This window comes from Acanthochromis polyacanthus, chromosome 14 (genome assembly GCF_021347895.1).
Source record: "Acanthochromis polyacanthus isolate Apoly-LR-REF ecotype Palm Island chromosome 14, KAUST_Apoly_ChrSc, whole genome shotgun sequence".
Taxonomy (NCBI): domain Eukaryota; kingdom Metazoa; phylum Chordata; class Actinopteri; family Pomacentridae; genus Acanthochromis; species Acanthochromis polyacanthus.
In genome coordinates, this window is record NC_067126.1 from 39,722,791 (window position 1) to 39,742,430 (window position 19,640).

Genomic DNA, 19,640 nt, shown 5'->3' on the forward strand with positions numbered 1-19,640 from the left:
CGGATATTCGTCTTTAATAGGGCCCGAATATCCGGAGACCAGAAACCACTATTCGGGCCAGCCCTAATTTACCGATATAAGGAGATCAGAGTATTGGTCCCAAGAATTCTGTGTTTGTCTGGCACTGAAATATACAACTTAAGTACCACCTTTTGAATATCTTGTCATCAAAGTTCTACCCTTATTTCTTGCAACAACTAACTACAACATCTCAGTGACAGCTGGATAAGGCCACAAAATATCTTATTAGCTGCACTGACATTTTAAAATGAGAGAGACTGAGGTTTGTGTTTATGTTCTGTCTTCAGTCAGATTTCTCACTTCACTTTTCCTTACCCACACTACAAGCTTAATGTTTGGGCACCGATACAGTCTGGATGTACACAGAAAGATGATGATTCAGCATGAAAGGTTAAAAATATATTTAAAACTGCATCTAAATTTACAAATTGTCGTACGATTAATGTCAAAGCAGCTCTCCAGCTTGAAGCTTCTGCCACGTCTCTGTTGTTTGGCCTGGAAACGGCTCTCTTTGCACTCAGCCACCTTTTATTTCTCTGTTATCGCTCTCTCTGGCTCAGACACAAACACGCCGTCACCTCAGGTCTTTCTCGGTCTCCTCCAATCGAGGGAAAACATCGGCGTTGTACATCAAAGCTGTGCTCACTACATTTGCCCTGCTGCGCTTTATAGTGTTTGTCTTTTGTTGTTCTGCCAGGGGACATGGATACTAGACTATCACAGCGTTAAAAACAGAGACGGTCTTTCCCTCCTGTGCACCGGGACGGCAAAGAAGAGAAAAAATGGATAAAAAAGATGCAAGGAAAACTATGCTAATAAGTAACGGCTTGCAGCAGAGAGAGGACTGAGTTTTACAATTTACAGGGAATAAGCTGCTCAGTAGAGTCTCATTGTGTGTTTGGAGTGTAAGGAGGTGTGCACGAGGAACAGGCACTGCTCTGTGAGGGAAGGAGTTAACGTCGGCATCAAGGAGTCAAAGAAAACAGCCCAAAGTTTGAAGTCAGCTATTTATGCCTGGAGAGAGGGAGAAGAACAGGGATTCAGTGAGTCCAATGCAGTAGGGATTCAGTCTTGTTTATCGTCTTTCAGTGGGATCATTATAATGGAATAATGGTATAAAATTAACATGATGCACTGCTCTGTGCCTAAATTAAGAAGATTCTAATTAAAACAGCAACTCGCATAATGTGATCGTGAACAAATTAGGACTGGAGTTTGATGCTTAAGTAGAGAAAGCATCAATACCTACCATCTGCCTTCATGGATAACGTGTGAGGCTGGGATGGAATTACAGCGATGTGCATCTGTTCATTCATCATCATTCTGCTGCTAATATCTGGTGTTTCATGCATATTATTACACCATTTCAACATGTGATGCATAAAACTCCTTTTTAAGGTGATATCGGTGCCTTATCGAGGTGTTTTGGGAACACTCTGGAGAAGTAGAGCTCTCCTTTTCTTTAATGAGGACAAAAACCCCAAAGCCCTGTGGATGCAGAGCCTACTTTTGCCTTTGTGAAGGCAGAAAGCTGATCCTTTGTAAAGAAATATCAAAAATCGAAGAGTTTAGGGACAAAAGTCAGATTCTTTGGGGAACGCCCCTGTCAGTGAAAGAGGAGACCACCCAGTGATGGTTGCCATGGAGACTGACTCAACAATGTTGGCTGTAGTCCGGAGAGGAGGGCTGAAGAAATGACGGAAAATGAAAGTGACATGTGAAAAACTGCTCACAACGTCAGGACGGGGGGAGGAATGTGCAGGGAATTCCATGTTTCTGTCATCAGCTTTTTAGGCAGGTTGAGTTTGAGACGTTTTATGTGTGAATGTGGAACACTGAACTGGAATGAACTCTGTTATATGCACAATAAACAGGGAAAAACCGAAGCATTTCTATGTGACAACAGAAGAATGTTTTCATGATATGTAGAGTTATTTGAGCTAAAAACATCAGAAAATGGTGATGGATGCATGAGGTGATGTCTTTAGTTCTGTCTCATCAGGATTCCAAAATCCAAACATCCATTTAGATAAAATAAAGGAGCAAATCCTCCGAACTGAGGAGCTTCGTCCTGTAAAACCCACTGCTGCTGAAATACACGTTTGATTTTTTAATTAGTAATTTTTGTTATTTATATATGAATAGATTATTTTTGCTATTCTTTTCTATATTTTGGGTTTTTACACACACACACACACACACACACACACACACACACACACACACACACACACACACACACACACACACACAGATTATAGGTATACATAGAATTATTAGTTTTTATTTATATCTAAATATATATAGATTTGCTTATTGTTAATTACTAGTTTTATATATGTGTGTGTATGTATATATATGTGTGTATATGCTGGACTTAATCTCTCACTCCTCCATAAACTTCAGTTGGTTCAAAACACAACAGCACGTCTCATCTCCAACTCCTCAAAATACTCACACATCACTCCGGTCCTTCAAGCGCTCCACTGGCTTCCGGTGCGAGTCCAGTACAAGGTCCTGTTGTTCGTGTTTACGGCCATAAACCGGTGTGCCCCCCCCCCCCCCCCCCCCCACACACACACACACACACACACATCTCAGAGCTGTTGGCAATTTACCAACCTGCCTGGACTCTACGCTCGTCTAGCCACACCTCCCTGGTTGTCCCCAGGGCAAGATACAGAAAGTTTGGTGACCGCTCTTTTTCCGTTCTTGGCCCTAAGATCTGGAGCTCTCTTCCATCGCACATTTCTGAACTAAATGTTTTTAAATGTCGTCTGAAAACGCACTTGTTCCGTGTAGCGTTTGAGGCTCCTTTTAGAACTGTGTGTTTCTTAAAATGCTTTTACTTATTTTATTTTACTCTTTTAAGTGCCTTGTGCTCCTTTTGGCAGTCAGTTGGAAGGCGCTTTATAAATAAAATTTTATATATATATATATATATATATATATATATATATAATTTTTGCTTATTTTTTTCTGTACTTGGGTTTTATAAGTTACTTGAGTGATGATTAAATTGGTAAAATAGATTATTGAATCATTTCAGCTCATCAGTACTACAGAAGCGTCTATAATGGAGCTCCTAAACTTATGTTTTTGTTCTTGGGAGCAACATGCAGCATATTTTGTGCACACACATTATTTATGTAGAGGAAGAAAGTTCTATGAAATATGCTGAAGTTTTTAGTTGCTGAATAGGATTGAGTTAGAGTCAGAACATTCTGAGTGTTAATGTCATGAAGGATCTTATAGTACTGATGCGTTTTATTTTAGCAGAACTAGAACAGTTCCCAGTTAAATCTTGTCCAAACACAAGCAGCAGTTCATTAAATTGCATTTCTTTCATCACAGGATAAATAATCATGATTCTGAGCAAATAATTAATACTTGCATTTGGAGCTTTACGGTTTTTGATGTGGACAGATAGCTGTCTGGACCCAGAAAGTCCTCTGAATGTTTGATCACCAGCTCTGATTACTTACCTGTATGGAAGCATCCAGAAAGTCGTTGCTTGTATTTTGCTGTTGTGTGCCATCATGGGAAGCATTTAATTCACTCATTAATACATGCACCAAAAGGGTTCAGTACAAGTTGCCTCGCCGTGGAGAACTCGGTGCTTTTGTGAAGTCCTGTCTCCTGTGAAGTCTTCCACCATCTGTGCTCTGAATGTTTATTCCAGCTCGGCTCACGAGGCTCATGAGACCAGTCAGGTGCTTCTTTTTGCTAAAGCAGCAACAACTTAACTATACGGCATTTCAGGTTGAGAACAAAACTTAATATCTGTGTTTTGATGTGAGCACCTTAATTGGATAAGCTCAGCATGTTGTGCACACAGCAGCAAGTTTTTTATGAAAATATACCCATCGTTTGGGAGACGTGGGGCTCTGTACATCAACCACTATAGTCTAGAATTAACTATGGACACCAGTTTGTTCACTATGAAGCCTGTGAACAAAGTTGTAGAACGTCTTCTGGATTAACCCTCCTGTTGTCTTCATTTATGGGCACCAAAAAATATTGTTCCATTGTCTGAAAAAAATCCAAAAATTCCGCAAAAAAATCCCCAAATTTAAAAAAAAATTGCGAAATCTTCAGGAAGAAAATTTCAATAATTCCTTCAAAATTTCCCTTTTATTTAAAAAAAATCCCCAAATTTATAAAAATTTGCAAAATCTTCAGGAAGAAAATTCCAATAAATTGTTAAAAATTTTCCTTAGTTTTATTTTTTTTAAAAAAATCCCCAAATTTGGCAAAAAAAATTTAAAAAGTAAAAAAAATTGTAAATATTTAATATTTAAATATCTAAAATGGTTACATATATATCAGTAAACCTAATGTTTTCTTTAAGAATATTCAGAAAAAAATCAACCAAAATCCAGCGAATTTCACTGGATTTTGGTTGATTTTTTTTCTGAATATTCTTAAAGAAAACATTTTTTTTAATTTCTTTATTTTCCAGCAAAAAATATTGTAAAGTTTCCCAAAAATGTTGAAAATGTGGATGTTTTCACTGTGAAAATATATTTTCTTCCACATTTTTCAACTTAAACGGGTCAGTTTTGACCTGCAGGACGACATGAAGGTTCAACATTTTAATATCTGAGAACAAACCTGATGATATATCTCTATGATGGGGTTTAACAGAGAGCTAAGGCCAAATAAAGGATCCAGGGTTCTTAAAAGTTGCCTCTCCTGTGTTGGTTTTGTTTAATCTCTTCTTCACAGTTCTGCAGATCTAAACCAGGATTTATTTGCCCTCAGTTTTGAACACTTTTCTCTCTGGTTTAGATTGTGCTTTGGAATCGTTTAGTCTGATAAAGCAGCCATCTCCATCTTTAAATACGGCAGGCTGTTTGTGTGGTCAGAATGCGTCGTCTTCTCAGTCCTGTTCTGAGCCAACAACAAGAAACGCTCCTGCTGTTGGATCTGAGCTGTTCTTAAGTGGTTTGACTTTGGGGCTTTTGTTTTTTTTATTGTTTTGATGGCATCCCAGCACTTTGCACCCTGTTTGTCCCCTGAAGCTGAAGAAGAGCGTGTCACACATGATCACCTCTGTTTGAAGCTAACAGGCTGATGGGGGTGTAAAGTGTGTACCGTTTCACAATACAGCCGTCAATCTTATGGCTCTTGTCGTGTGAAATGGAGGGAAACATGGCAGCGCTGTGTGGAAAACGTTCTGAGCTTCGGCTGCGTGTGTTTCTGCTCTGGCCTGGTTTTGTTGTTGGAGACGGATCGTCCTGTGAAGAGGACCATTAGGCCTCTTTAAATCACAGAGCCTCGTCCAGAGCGGCTGTAACAGTGAGTCTGGCTTCCTCATGTTTCAGTCTCTTCACTAGAAAACGCTCCTGATTGCCAGCAGGGAGTAAAGCAGTCCTCCTTCCTGTGAGAAGCAACCACTGCAAACAGCGTGGAGTGGAGGGGGAGGTGGAAATGTCCTCCCATTGGCTGGATTTTGTCTGTCTTTGACCTGAATGCCAAACACACAGAGCTCTGCCAGACGTTTTTTTTCTTTTAAACATCCCCTCTTTTTATAATCCTCTTTTACTTTCCCTCTCTTTGTGTGCCGTTGAAAGAGCCTCTGAACGTCCCCCCCCTCGCTGAAGGGAGCTGTGAAGTGCTGCTGAAGCCCAGCTCAGCAGTCTGTCGCTCATCTTTCCTCTTTTAACTCGCCTAACAGAGGAATGGGGGGTCACCAGGAGCACGAGCGCTCCAGCTTTCCTCTTTTTTAGGCTCTCTCTCTCAGATTGGTTTGTTTTCTTTGTGTATATGTGGCTGCGTTCTCACAGGAAAAGGCGTTTTTGTTCCACCATCTGTCCGTTTGTTAACCGTATCAAGGAAATAAGTTAATGGCTCTGATTCCATGAGAAGTGTATCACAATGTTTTCACTTTAGTGGATCCAGTTTTTACTCAGCCGACTGAATCATAAATGGTTTAATAGAACACTTTCAAACTGATTCCTTGATGGGTTTCATTGGTGCATCAAACCTGATGTCAGCCTCAGAATGAGCAGTGGTACAGCATTTATTGCCCAGAGAGTGAGATGGACTTGATTTGAAGTGACACTGCCGTCACTCCACTTAACCCTCGTGTCGTCCTGCGGGTCAAAACTGACACGTTTTAAAGCTTGGAAAATGTGCCACAAAACGTGGGTGTTAAGGAAAAATTGTAGGTAATAGGTCATTTCAAACCAACATACAGAAGGTCATCCCTTGACTACAATTGGAGACACACAGAAGCACACCAACTGCTCAGACAGACAACTATTTGCTGATATAGCAACAACAACAAGGTTAGATCCTGCCTCTTTTCTCTCTCAGACAGTATAAACCCTGCAAGGACAGAGAGACTCCTCAGAGTTGATACTGACAACGCACTTGTTATGTCAATTCTCCTGAATTCAGTAAAGCATTTTTCTCTACATCAGTCATCTGAGTGTTCCTGAGTTCGCCTCCGGTGTTTCCTCACCTGACATCGCAGAAATTCCCTAACAGTGGGGAAAAAAAATCACAGTGAAACTTCTGATGTCCACATTTTCAACATTTTTGGGAAATCTTTGAACATTTTTTGGTGGGAAAAAAGAAATGTTAAAAATGTTTCTTATGAACAGCTTCACGTGGTTGTATTCAACCGTTTCGGTACGGCATGTTCGGTTCGGTCCACTTACGCACCATTTCGGTTCATATTTCATATTATTTTCTCTTCAAATTTATGACTAGAGTGATCTAAGCGCTCCGTCGGGACCTAAAGTCCTTAACGTGTTTTCACACGGACGCTTTAGAGTGTCGGACACCACTTCTTCCACTTCTTGAAGAAGTGGAGGCGTTGCTAGCAGGCGTGCTAAATGGCATCAAACTTGAGCTGGAAGACCCTCCCAGCTCACTACGCTCTCCTGTTTGGGAACATTTTGGTTTTCCTTTTACAGTTACCAATGGACAAAGACAAGTGGATAAAACCAAAGTTGTGTGTCGGCACTGTTCCACGGAGATCGGGTATGCTACAGGAAACACGTCTAATATGTTAACGCACTTGAAACAGCATCACCCGACAGTAAATGTTACATCAACAAGAAAAAAACCAGCTTGGTGCAAACACCGATAACGTCTGCTTTTAAACAACCTCTGACACGCGACTCTGACCGGGCCAAAGCAATAACACATGGCATTGGAGTTTTTATTGCCACGGGACTACGTTCTTATTCACGTTCTTTTTCTGCCTTTTTTGTACCGAAAATTAACCGAACCGAATACTCTAGGAAACTGAACCGAACCGAAATTACATTTTAGTGTACCGTTACACCCCTAATGAACAGTGTAGGGCTGGAACGAATAGTGGTTTCTGGTCTCCAGATATTCAGGCCCTATTAAAGACGAATATCCGAATATTCGTTCCGCCCCGTAATGTCCGGATACCGTAATATCCGGATACCGCCGTAGCGAACGAACATTCGGATATTCGGGTCCAGCCCTAGAACAGTCACAAAGAAATCAACCAAAATCCATTGAATTTCTTTTCCATCATGTCTTTCTGGCTTTCAGTAACGGTTCAGATCTCTGCTGTCAGTCTCCAGGATTCATTTCTTCCACGTTTGATGAGCTGACAGTCACTGAACTGCATCAGTGAACATGTTGGTTACGTTTCCGTCCATATGACTTCATGTTTACAGTTCTGTTTGCTGGGATAAAGTCAGCGTGAACAGGAACTACACCTGAACCAACAATAAACAGTTTTTTATTCGATCTGAATCGGCTGAAGTGCTCTGCAGCTGAGAGAGCAAATGCCATGTGGAGGGTCTGAATGCAACAATCACTGCTGTGGAGAATCTCAAGGAAAACTTCTGATCTACTCTGTATTTCAACATCTTCAATGCAGCGACAGTAAAACGTCTCCTATCCGTCAGATGCTCTCATCCTTCCATCCACATGAGCAGGAATAAATGTCATAAAGCAGAGAGGCAGCCTGGTGTAATCCAGCAGCTGTATCTGAGGCTCATAAAGGCCACAACACGCTCTCATACCTCTCCAAGGGCTGACGTCACCATCTCTCATCTGGTCGTAAATCTGTCCTTCCACTTCTATTTCCTGCTCTCTCAGAAGGATCACAGCTGCTGCTTCTTTGTCTCCCCGTGAATGTCAGACTGACCCGTCCATCTTCCCCTCCTTCTCCCCTCTGATGCTTTTGTCGCCGCAGTAAAAGTTGTCACATCCTGGAAAGTTGAGTAATTTAACATGGGGTGAACTTGACATAAACTCTCACAGCGTTTCACAACCTTCCCTCCTCCTCTCTGCCGTCCCAGCCTGTGAAGAAATCCAGTTTGACAGCTTTAGTGACGGCAAGCAGAGGCAAATTCACAACATTCACGAGTGTAACGCTCTGCTGTTCAAACTGTTGCACTTGAATCTTTAAGACGGACGGCAGATATTAGACGTCGTCATGCGGCGGCACACATCCCTGCTTTGGTTGTGACTGTAGGAATGAATGCAGTAGCGGCTGCACTGTCTCTGCGGTTGTGGCCTAATTGAAGCAGAATTGAATCTCTTCAGTTGAAAAAAGGAAAACAGCCAGCGCTTTAGAGTGGTCCAATTTGCATTTCATAAAATGTAGCCTCCACAGAAGATATCAATCGTTCCACCAGTAATGGAATCTTTTATACGGCCCAATTTGTGCAGCTACACTTCTCATGACTCATAATTCTCTTTTGTGGTTGCGCTTTATCTGCGCTCTGCTCTCTCATTAAAGAATAAAATGTGAATGATCACAGCAGTAAAGGAAATTAAAGCTGCTGTGCTTCTCCTCTTCTGTCCGCTCTGCATTGTTGTGCTCATGTACTAAATATGCAGGAATATTCTCACCCACGTGCTTCCTCATGCACACAATCAGCGCTGTTATTTCCATTTGACTCAGCAGGAGGGGGTTTTTATTCGGAAACAGTGTGCATGATTTGTAAATGACTTAACCTGTTACCATGATTAAACGGCATCTATTAGAGGAGTCAAACTCATCTAAGTTCAGGTTCTACATTCAACCCAGTTTAATCTCCAGCGGACCAGACCAGTAAAACCACAGCACAATAACAATAAATAACCACAGCTCCACATTTTTCTGCTGTTTTAGTGCAAAACTATTCACATTAAAGGAATTATCTTTTTGCAAAACATTCTGAACAACCTGAAATTTCTTAAGAAAAATAAATTCAGCTTCATCAACATTCAGCTTCAGTTTATCATTTCCACATTAGAACTTCCAGATCAGAGTTTTTCTACAGAGGAACACAACATTTAGTGACAGATATGTGGAACTGAATGTAGTATTTTACTTTATGATCAAAACAAACAACAAAAACAAGACAAAATATGACAAAAATGAGACACAAAATGACAACAATAAGACAAACGGCATGAAACAAAACAAAAATGAGACAAAATATTGGACAAGAAACTGACAAACGATACAAAAAAATGACAAAAGCGAGAAACAGAATGATTAATAAATTAAAAACTATGGCTGGATCCGAATATTCAGTGGTGATGGTGGAATCCGAATATTTATTTTGAGATACAAATATTCAGATTCCACCCGACGTGTATCTCCCATCGGACGTTACAAACCAAATATTCGGACATTTGTCATTAATTGGGGCCGAATATCTGGAGCCCAGAAACTGCTGCTTGGGCCAGCCAAAAACACAAAACGACACAAACGCTACACAATACGATGAATAAAGCAACACACAAAATGACAAAAATAAGACAAAAAAGACAAGCAAGACAAAAAGGAAACACAAAACGACAAAAACATGAGACAAACCTCAAAAATCAGACAACAAAAGACAAAATATTACAAACATGAGACACAAAATGACAAACGAGCAATCTAGTGTTTTACTTTCTGATCCAAACAACTTGTCAAGGTCTAGAAATGATTTTAAATTTATAGTTTTACTAATTTACAATCTGCCGTTAATGTCTTCTCTGTAATTTTTCCACTTTGAGGGCCGGATTGGACCCTCTGGAGGACCACTTTTGGACCACGGGCCTCATGGTGGACACCCCTGATCTATTATATCCGGTTGTGTTATAGATGTGAAGTTTTATAAATGAACATCTCACAGTTGCTGCTGCTAACATTACATAAGAATATATAATGAAGATATGAAGTAGACGGTTTTATTTCATTACTTAGGCTCAACAGCTGCTGATGTAGAAGCTTTCTAGCAGCACTTTGAGCATTCATTCAGTAGCTTTTCATGCACCCTTATCTTCAAAGGGCCTGTTTTCATCGGTTGTACTTCCTGTATCCACTCTCCTGATCCGGCTCTACACTGCTGCTGACTTGGTTGTGAGTTAAATATGCCATGAACTGGATCGCTGAGATGCTTCTCATACCAGCAGAGCTCCGGCTTTTATCACGGTAAAAGGTTTTTACGGAGCAGGAATAAACGGAATGACATCAAATGCTCTTTATGCCTTCATGCATGTTCTCAAGAAGAGCCTTTCCCGATGATGGCCTCGTTAAGGTGGTCCAGCAGACCCGTGTCAAACGACCAGGTGAAACAGAGCATGTAATCACTCACTGCCTGTCTGCAGAAACTAATAGGCAAGGTGTGTTTGTGTGTGTGTGCAGGCGCATGTTGAATGGGCACGCAAATTGATTTTGTGTGTTTGTGCTGCTCTCTCTCAAAGAAACCTTTTCACATGTGCTTTTTTTGGGGGGGGGGGGATCTGTGAGTTCAGAGCTGCTGCTGTTGTCCAAAAACTTCCATGTTTTTGACTCTTGAAGTCAGTCGGTATCTTCTTCAGGTGGAAACGTGGCTCCTGGATGTTGTGGAGCTGCTGATGACGGCGTGGTAGATGATCTGAGATGTTGCCATAACTTCCATCCAGAGAATGATTAGCGTCAGTGCCAGTTTAGAGGCTGAATGTTGTCGCAAACATTAAGCCCATATTTAGCCTGGTTATATAATTTGGCCGTGTGACAACCTGTCAAGGGTTTATATCCGGTCTAATGTCCAGTGTGAGCTGGGATTAAAGGCTTTTGAAACTGTGTGCAGAGATGATATGGATTATTTTGTAATGACTTCTCACTCGGCAGTGCTGAGCCTGACAGATACACTTCAGAATTACCTTGTGTCTAGAAATGATATAGATTTACTCACATATAAATAATGGCTTGTTTAAAATATATTTTATGGTCTTGAGAACATCCACTACCTTTAATCATTTCGCCAAATAAATCCTTTGTTCAGCCTCTGAACTCTAAGCAGTTTCTGGGCTTTTTTTTCTCGTTGCTCCTGTTGCATGTTTACCTCCTGTGAGCTCATTTTTCACTGCAATATAAAGTGGCTGGATGCAGAGAGAACTCTGTCTTCTTGTTATAAACATAAATCATAAACTTAGAAAGAAATATGAAAGTAGATTTTCCATGATTATATATATCTTACAAAAATTGAAAATATCTGTTCTAATTTTTTTAAGTGCTCACATGTTACCAATAGGGCTGCACAGTGGACTAGTGGTTAGCACTTTGGCCTTGCAGCAAGAAGATCCCCGGTTCAAATCCCGGCCTGGGCCTGGGATCTTTCTGCATGGAGTTTGCATGTTCTCCCTGTGCATGCGTGGGTTTTCTCTGGGTACTCCGGCTTCCTCCCACAGTCCAAAAACATGCTGAGGTTAATTGGTTACTCTAAATTGTCCGTAGGTGTGAATGTGAGTGTGATTGTGTGTCTGTATATGTAGCCCTGTGACAGACTGGTGACCTGTCCAGGGTGTCCCCTGCCTTCACCCGAGTCAGCTGGGATAGACTCCAGCACCCCCCATGACCCTCGTGAGGATAAAGTGGTGTATAGAGAACGGATGGATGGATGGTTGGATGGATGGATGTTCCCAATACCACTAAAATATTTTTTTCTCCATATACTGCAGATATTCATCTATTTTCCTTGCAGCTCTGTGTACAGTCTGCAGTTCAGGTGACAATATTTCCCTTACCCTTCCCAGAGAATGTTGGTCACAGCTGAGTAGTTACTGGCTTCTCGATTGCATCAAGAATTGTAGAATCTTTTTGCTTTTTGCAGAATATGATTCGTAAAACCAGTTTGTCTTTGGTGATTTTTCTAAACAGGACATGTGGAATGAAGTGATATTGAGGAAATGTCACAATATTTCAGCACAGATTTGGTCGAGTTTTGCAGTATATCACACATCAGTAGTTAAAAACACATCAGAAAGTTTAAAATCAGACAGTTCTTTGTGTTTTTACAGCTTCTGGCTCTGATAAATGCTGTATTTTAGATTTTTGGAGTTTTTCAAAGAAAATGTGCCTTCCATATTGCTGCTGAGTTTGAGGTTTGTAGTTGTGGCTCATTTATTCCAAAATTAACCGAATGGCTCCAGTCATTGACTCATTCAAACACAGTATTTCCTCATTATTATTATCTAATCATAATTCACTCGGGTTCCTTTGATCTGCCCCCTAGTGGCCGTCTGAAAGCATGGTCATGTCTAAAGGAGGCTCACTGAACCACTTGTGTTTATTTTGTCGTCTTTATCTGGGGACAAACTGTTCCCTCACCAATAATCGTGTTGAACTCGCTGTACAGTGATGTGTGACTGTTAGCTCACTCCATGTCCCTTCTTCTCCCCAGGGGGACTCCATGAAAGATGACAGAGGAGGTGATTGTTGTAGCCAAGTGGGACTACACGGCCCAGCAGGACCAGGAACTTGACATCCGTAAAAATGAGCGTCTCTTCCTCCTGGATGACTCGAAGACCTGGTGGCGAGTCCGCAACACCTCCAACCAGACGGGGTATGTGCCATCCAACTACGTGGAGCGCAAGAACAGCCTGAAGAAAGGCTCGCTGGTGAAAAACATCAAAGACACACTGGGTAAGAAGAGCTTCCTGCACATCAGCTGGAACTGCAGAGGTCGTCTGTGTTTACACGCTGTCATTGTGCTCGCGGGTAGATGAGATAAGATGTGGCGTTAAACAGTGGTCAAGTGTGTGTGTGCTCGCATGCGTATTAGCCTGAATTCTCTCCAGTGAAATGATGCCCTCACTGTTTCTGTTCTGGCTGGGAGCTGTCACTGTGCACTCCAGGGATCTGGTGAGTTGGCCATTGCTCTCAGCTGTCAGCACAGTGTCTGTCCCCAGACATGGCTTGAATACATTAGACTTTGTATGTAGGCATAGCTATCACCTTCTAAGAGGGATTGTGGAGCATATAGAATATGTGAATTGAACTATAGCACTACATGCTGAAATTAGGGAAGACAAAAAAAAAACCCTACTCAAAAAATAAATGGGGATATATGTTCTCATTATCCTCCGGTAATGAAAAAATGGAAAATAAAAATTGCATAGTTGCTTTTCTCATACATCAAGAACAAAATGTCATCAGGGTACGCCGTCTGTCCATGAAAAATAGACAACCAAAGCATAAACGGAGCTCCTACAATCACAGGGAAACTAGCCAAACGTGAACCCTACAATCACATGGAAACTAGCCAGATATGAACCCTACAATCACAGGGAAACTAGCCAAACATGAGCCCTACAATCACATGGAAACTAGCCAGATATGAACCCTACAATCACATGGAAACTAGCCAGATATGAACCCTACAATCACAGGGAAACTAGCCAAACATGAACCCTACAATCACATGGAAACTAGCCAGATATGAGCCCTACAATCACAGGGAAACTAGCCAAACATGAGCCCTACAATCACATGGAAACTAGCCAAACATGAGCCCTACAATAACATGGAAACTAGCCAAATATGAGCCCTACAATCACATGGAAACTAGCCAAATATGAACCCTACAATCACATGGAAACTAGCCAAATATGAACCCTACAATCACAGGGAAACTAGCCAAACATGAACCCTACAATCACAGGGAAACTAGCCAGATATGAACCCTACAATCACAGAGAAACTAGCCAGATATGAACCCTACAATCACAGAGAAACTAGCCAAACATGAACCCTACAATCACAGGGAAACTAGCCAAACATGAACCCTACAATCACAGGGAAACTAGCCAAACATGAGCCCTACAATCACAGGGAAACTAGCCAAACATGAACCCTGCAATCACAGGGAAACTAGCCAAACATGAACCCTACAATCACAGGGAAACTAGCCAAACATGAGCCCTACAATCACAGGGAAACTAGCCAAACATGAGCCCTACAATCACATGGAAACTAGCCAAACATGAGCCCTACAATCACAGGGAAACTAGCCAAACATGAGCCCTACAATCACATGGAAACTAGCCAGACATGAACCCTACAATCACAGGGAAACTAGCCAAACATGAGCCCTACAATCACAGGAAACTAGCCAAACATGAGCCCTACAATCACATGGAAACTAGCCAAACATGAGCCCTACAATCACAGGGAAACTAGCCAAACATGAGCCCTACAATCACAGGGAAACTAGCCAAACATGAACCCTACAATCACAGGGAAACTAGCCAAACATGAGCCCTACAATCACAGGGAAACTAGCCAAACATGAGCCCTACAATCACATGGAAACTAGCCAAACATGAGCCCTACAATCACAGGGAAACTAGCCAAACATGAGCCCTACAATCACATGGAAACTAGCCAGACATGAACCCTACAATCACAGGGAAACTAGCCAAACATGAGCCCTACAATCACAGGAAACTAGCCAAACATGAGCCCTACAATCACATGGAAACTAGCCAAATATGAACCCTACAATCACATGGAAACTAGCCAAATATGAGCCCTACAATCACATGGAAACTAGCCAAATATGAACCCTACAATCACATGGAAACTAGCCAAATATGAACCCTACAATTACATGGAAACTAGCCAAACATGAGCCCTACAATCACAGGGAAACTAGCATGTGTTTGCTAGCCGCTAATTCCCTGCTATTTCCTCCCATGCTTCATCCTTGTTTGTCCGGTTGTGGTCTGAGCTGGAGGGCACGTCTAAAAGGCTTCTGCTGCCACACTCTACCAGTTTGTCTTCTCTGTTTAAATCCCACATACTTGTTTTGATGCGTTTTGTCGCCGTAAACCATCTATCTGGGTTTATTGATCAGTATGTCATTTCATCCTGTAATTCTATTGGTTCGTTAGTTGATCCAGCAGCAGTCAGACTGTGGGGAAAAAAAACTGTACAAATTTAATGCACAAATAAATGGAACTGTCTCCTTAAAAATACATGAATTCAACAACTAAACAGATAGTCACACATTATGTCAGACATTTTCTAATCCTGTAGCCAGATAAATCAATACTTTGGCTTGCTGACTGAACTACTGGCATCAAATATTGATGACAACAGAACAGAACTCAGCTACTGATAAAAGTGATACTAAAAAGTTTAAAATGACATGAAGATGTCATCCTGGCTTTAGAAAACTGCGATGAACATTTTTCACAAAGGATTGATCAGTTAACCCTCTGGACTGTAAGAAGTTTCTGGGCATTTTTTGCTCCCACTGTGGACAGTTTTCCCTGCAGTATAAAGTCCTGCACCTCTATGGAAACAGCACAATCATAGCTAGAAGTAGAGACAACTCAGAAATGTCTTTTGTGCAGTAAAATGAAATAAAAATGCAATAAATAAGAAAAAAAGAAGAAAGAACAGTCACTAATGGCTTCATGGTTGTGCTGAGGAGTTCAGAATATTTAGTTTTTTACAAAATGTAGTCATGAAAAAAGCTATATTTTTTAATTTGTTTCAATTAGACATGTAGAATAAAGGGATTTTGATGAAACAATTCAATTTTAAACTAAGATGAAGTTGGTTTTCCAGATTAAACCAGCACATGATTAGTTCACCGACCGTTGTAAAGTTAAGCATCTGACAGTTCTTTTCAGTTTCCTGCTGTGATAAATGGTTTAATTTGGGTTATTCAAATAAAAGAAAACATTTCTTTTAAATCTGCCAGCAGGTTTCGAGGTTCAGGGGTTTAATAAACAACCAAAGAGATAATTACACAGCAAGTCCCAGACTTTTTATGCCCTGGAGCCAGATAAATTGATGCTTTTGAGTATTGACCAAACTGTGTCTGTTGGCTTTGAATATTGATGATAACAAAACAACACGTAGCTACTAAAAAACACGGAAACAGGGCTTCACATGCCTGTTCAGAATGAAAATAATCAGGCTTTGGGAGATCATCATGAGCATTTTTTACTGTTTTGTGAAATTTTATGGACCAAATGATTGATTTGTTAGTTACAAAGTTAGGAATTAAATGTTCTTTCTTTTAAACTCCATTAATAAGACATTTTATAGACATTTCTTAAGTTTGCACATGAGCCAAACATACATGTAGACACTTCCCCAGTTGTTATGGTGGAGTGTGCACGTGAAGTGATGCACAAAACCAGAGATTACTGCGCTGTAATGTCAGAGTGTGTGATGCACAAAGCTTTCCCACAAGTCCGTAAGCAGTGGCTTTAACCTTTTCCCAATGCAATTACCTCCTGCGTCAGTATTTTGAGATGTTTTGCTCTCCGGTGCAGGTGTCTGGAGGAGCTTCAGCTGCAGAACATTTTGCTTCAAATCTCTCAGGCTTCATGAAATTGGTTTAATTTATTACGACTGATAGTGAGACAAATTATCCCATAACCAGGTTTTAATAATTATCTGGTGTCCCAAAACCGTGTGATCTCATTTATTTTCTTCATTTTTCTAATTTGGGTGTGATGGCACAGAATGATTGGGGATAATGAAGCCCCTAATCACAGACGTAAGCCCACAACACATCCTCGCTGAATGAGACGCTGTCGGCCACAGATCTGTACAGCTCACGTCAAGACGGCAGGAATCTTAAAATGATCCGTTTGCTTTTCTTTCTCGTAGTGGGAAAAGAGCCGGAGGCAGAGCAGCAGTGAAAGGCATCTGCTTTAGAATGAAGTACCTTTTTTTAAAAATGTTTTTGTCTAAATGGTGCGTAGAGAGATGAGCAGAAAATAGAAACATCTGCTGGAAAATTCTGAAAAGGCAGAATGATCAAGAAGTGCAGTTGTAATAAAAATAGTGCGTGGCCCTGAAAGGCAGCCATATTTAGAACAGAAAGAGAGGCGAGGGGAGTGTGGTCTAATGCGATGATTCCTCTCAGCCCACGGGGGGGAAGCTCTATGTGGGCCACCATGGCACAGCCCGCCACCCTCACGGTCTGCATAGATCCCCCCCGGCTCAGTACTGCCCACATCGCCTCGTCTCTCTGCTTTTCTCTGATCACTAGTTTGATTAGTGGAGAAATCAGCCGCCTAATGGTCGGACTGGAGTGATGGATTCCTGCTCTGTCCTCTGACTCGGTTACATATTGACTTCAACATTATGGCCTAGTTTGGTTTCGGTCTAAGTAGCGCGCCTCCAGCCGGTAGCTCTTTAGTGTTAAAAGCCTGAGAAAATCCAATAGGCGAGAACGCTTTCCTGATGAGGTGATGAGCAGTAGGTGAGGTCAGGGGCTAATGGAACTTACTCACACACTTGAATGGAGGATCTGATTGGCTGAGAGCGCGATTACTTCATCCCCTGCGTAACGCCGCTCTTTCTCGCCTTTTTCCTCTCTTCTGTAAGTCCACATTGTGATTATGAAGCATCTGGAGAGTCTGTAATTACCCTTATCTCCAGCTTTTGCTCTTTATTTTCTGTGCTTTAGTGCGGTTGTATCGTCGTCATCCGTCTCGGCTGAATTGAACTACAGATTGGCTGCACGCTGCTTTGTGCCCCAGTTTCCTCTGTCAGGACATAAAAAACAGTAATGGGTGAAAGAATTCAGCAAAGGGCCTAGTCATTGCTGAAACCGGGCCAGTGCTCACCAGTTAGATCCACGTCCACCTGGGTTTTTACGTGAATACGAGGCGCTTTGTCCTCTCCTCAGATCAGATTACTCTATATTCCTGCAGTCCATTTTACACCGCGGTTCCTAATGAACACAGTTAGTTTAAGTGTTGAACGAAATAGCCCCATTTCCTGCTCAAACAAGCCTCAAATGGAGCTACAAATGTGCAGCTATATAAAGCACAATATGTGGTCTACAGTAGTTCAGTCAGAAGTCCCCTGATAAGAGCTCAGATTTCTGCGAGAGCCTTCAAAATCCCCATTTAAAAATAGTATATATAGAGCATTTCCGGTATCTAGGGTATTTTGTGTGGCACACCTATTTTCTTACAGCGGTACTGTTGGTAGTTTGTGTTAAGAACTAGTGATTTGTGGGTTGTTCTGGTGGTCTAAAGGCCTTCTCAGATGGGATTAATGCTGCAGGGGGGTGAAATGTGCTCGCTGGTAATTTTACTATAAGATTACTATAAGACATGGTCTGCAATAGGCACAGACGAAGTAAAACAGACATAAATCTATTTCTGTTCCATGTGAGAGTACCTCAGTGATGGATCCATGGATAAGTTACAAATATGGGGGTTAATCAGAAAGTTCTGTTGATTTTTGGACATCCGAATATTCGGATCCGTTCGTCTGGTCTCCCAGGTCCAAATTTTGCCTTCAGTTAAACCGAAGAATTCCCAAACAGCGGAGGTCTTCAGCATCTTGTCTTGTGTTTATGCAACGAAGTGAAGCGTGACGTCAGAGTCGGCAGCAACCCGGCCATTCGGGTGGTGGTAAGAAACACGAATGGAGGAGCCGAGATGAGCCGAACACGACGGGATGAGCTGAAGTGGGCCGAAGGTGAAGGGAAGAGACGAGCTCTGAATACTCCTATTTTCGTCTGGGGGGAGGCGGGTTGAGGGGCAAATTTAAGTTTGACACGGCTAGGGATGGGCATCGTTAGGTTTTTCATGAATCCGATTCTGCTTATCGATTCCGGTGCTTATTGGCACCTGAATCGATAAGCAGAATCGGATTCATGAAAAACCTAACGATGCCCATCCCTCGACACAGCTCTAATTCAGCAAAATGCAAACAAAAACTACTATAAAAGGGATTCCTGTAGATCAGTGCTTTTCAGTTTTTTACATCCTTTACAAGCTGCTCCTCCAACGCACTTTGAAGCATCTTTTGTGTTCTGATCTGAATGTTCCACTTCATTTCCATGCGTGCTTTCAGACTGTAGCAGGTTTTACTGGTTTTACACACAGTGCTGCTTTAGGACCCTTTGACACTTCCATTAGTCGCTGTGCAGCATTGCTGGGGGTTATTTAAAAGGCAGCATAGCTCACCTGTGATTCACTCCAAGTGCTCCTGAATCGCAGCACTTGCTGACACAGTGTTAGCGCTTTGGAGGTCCGGTTTGTGTTTTTACATCACTGCACTCGGCTGCAGGCATCCAGTGGGTGGTGCAGCGTTGTGTACAGTCATTTAATACAGTAACTTTCCCGGTGCCCTCCGCTCTACGCTGAAGCAATATGCTGCAACGTGCAGACACCGAGGCTTTCATCAACTCACTTCCCTCTGAGTCGAAGTCCTCTGGGCTTGAAAATTGAGTCTCCTTTCACAAGATGAAGAGGAGGTGAAGGTTGGGAGTGAATGTGTGGGAGGAGAGTATCCTGCTGCTGCTCTAACCAGCAGGCCGGAGCCTTGAAGTGGAAATGAGTGAAGAAGAAAGGTGTGTGTGTGTGTGTGTGTGTGTGTGTGCATTCAGGTG

The 19,640-nt window shown here is 41.8% G+C and overlaps 2 protein-coding genes across 3 annotated transcripts in view; both read left to right on the top strand.

Annotated features, from left to right (window-relative positions):
• LOC110959998 (cytochrome c oxidase assembly factor 5) overlaps positions 1–19,640 on the top strand; it is a 523,208-nt gene that overhangs the window by 200,233 nt on the left and 303,335 nt on the right. The window contains exon 4 of one of the 2 annotated variants that reach the window (XM_051958515.1): positions 18,575–18,651. The exons of the other annotated variant lie outside the window; for it this stretch is intronic. The gene's annotated coding sequence lies outside the window, so the exon portion shown is untranslated. The remainder of the gene's footprint in view (positions 1–18,574; positions 18,652–19,640) is intronic. 2 annotated transcript variants of the gene reach the window in all.
• Positions 1–19,640, top strand: part of nck2a (NCK adaptor protein 2a) — a 51,419-nt gene that overhangs the window by 26,240 nt on the left and 5,539 nt on the right. The window contains exon 2 of the mRNA XM_022210936.2: positions 12,666–12,907. Within this exon, the coding sequence (XP_022066628.1) occupies positions 12,682–12,907 (226 nt within the window). The 5' untranslated portion in view covers positions 12,666–12,681. The remainder of the gene's footprint in view (positions 1–12,665; positions 12,908–19,640) is intronic.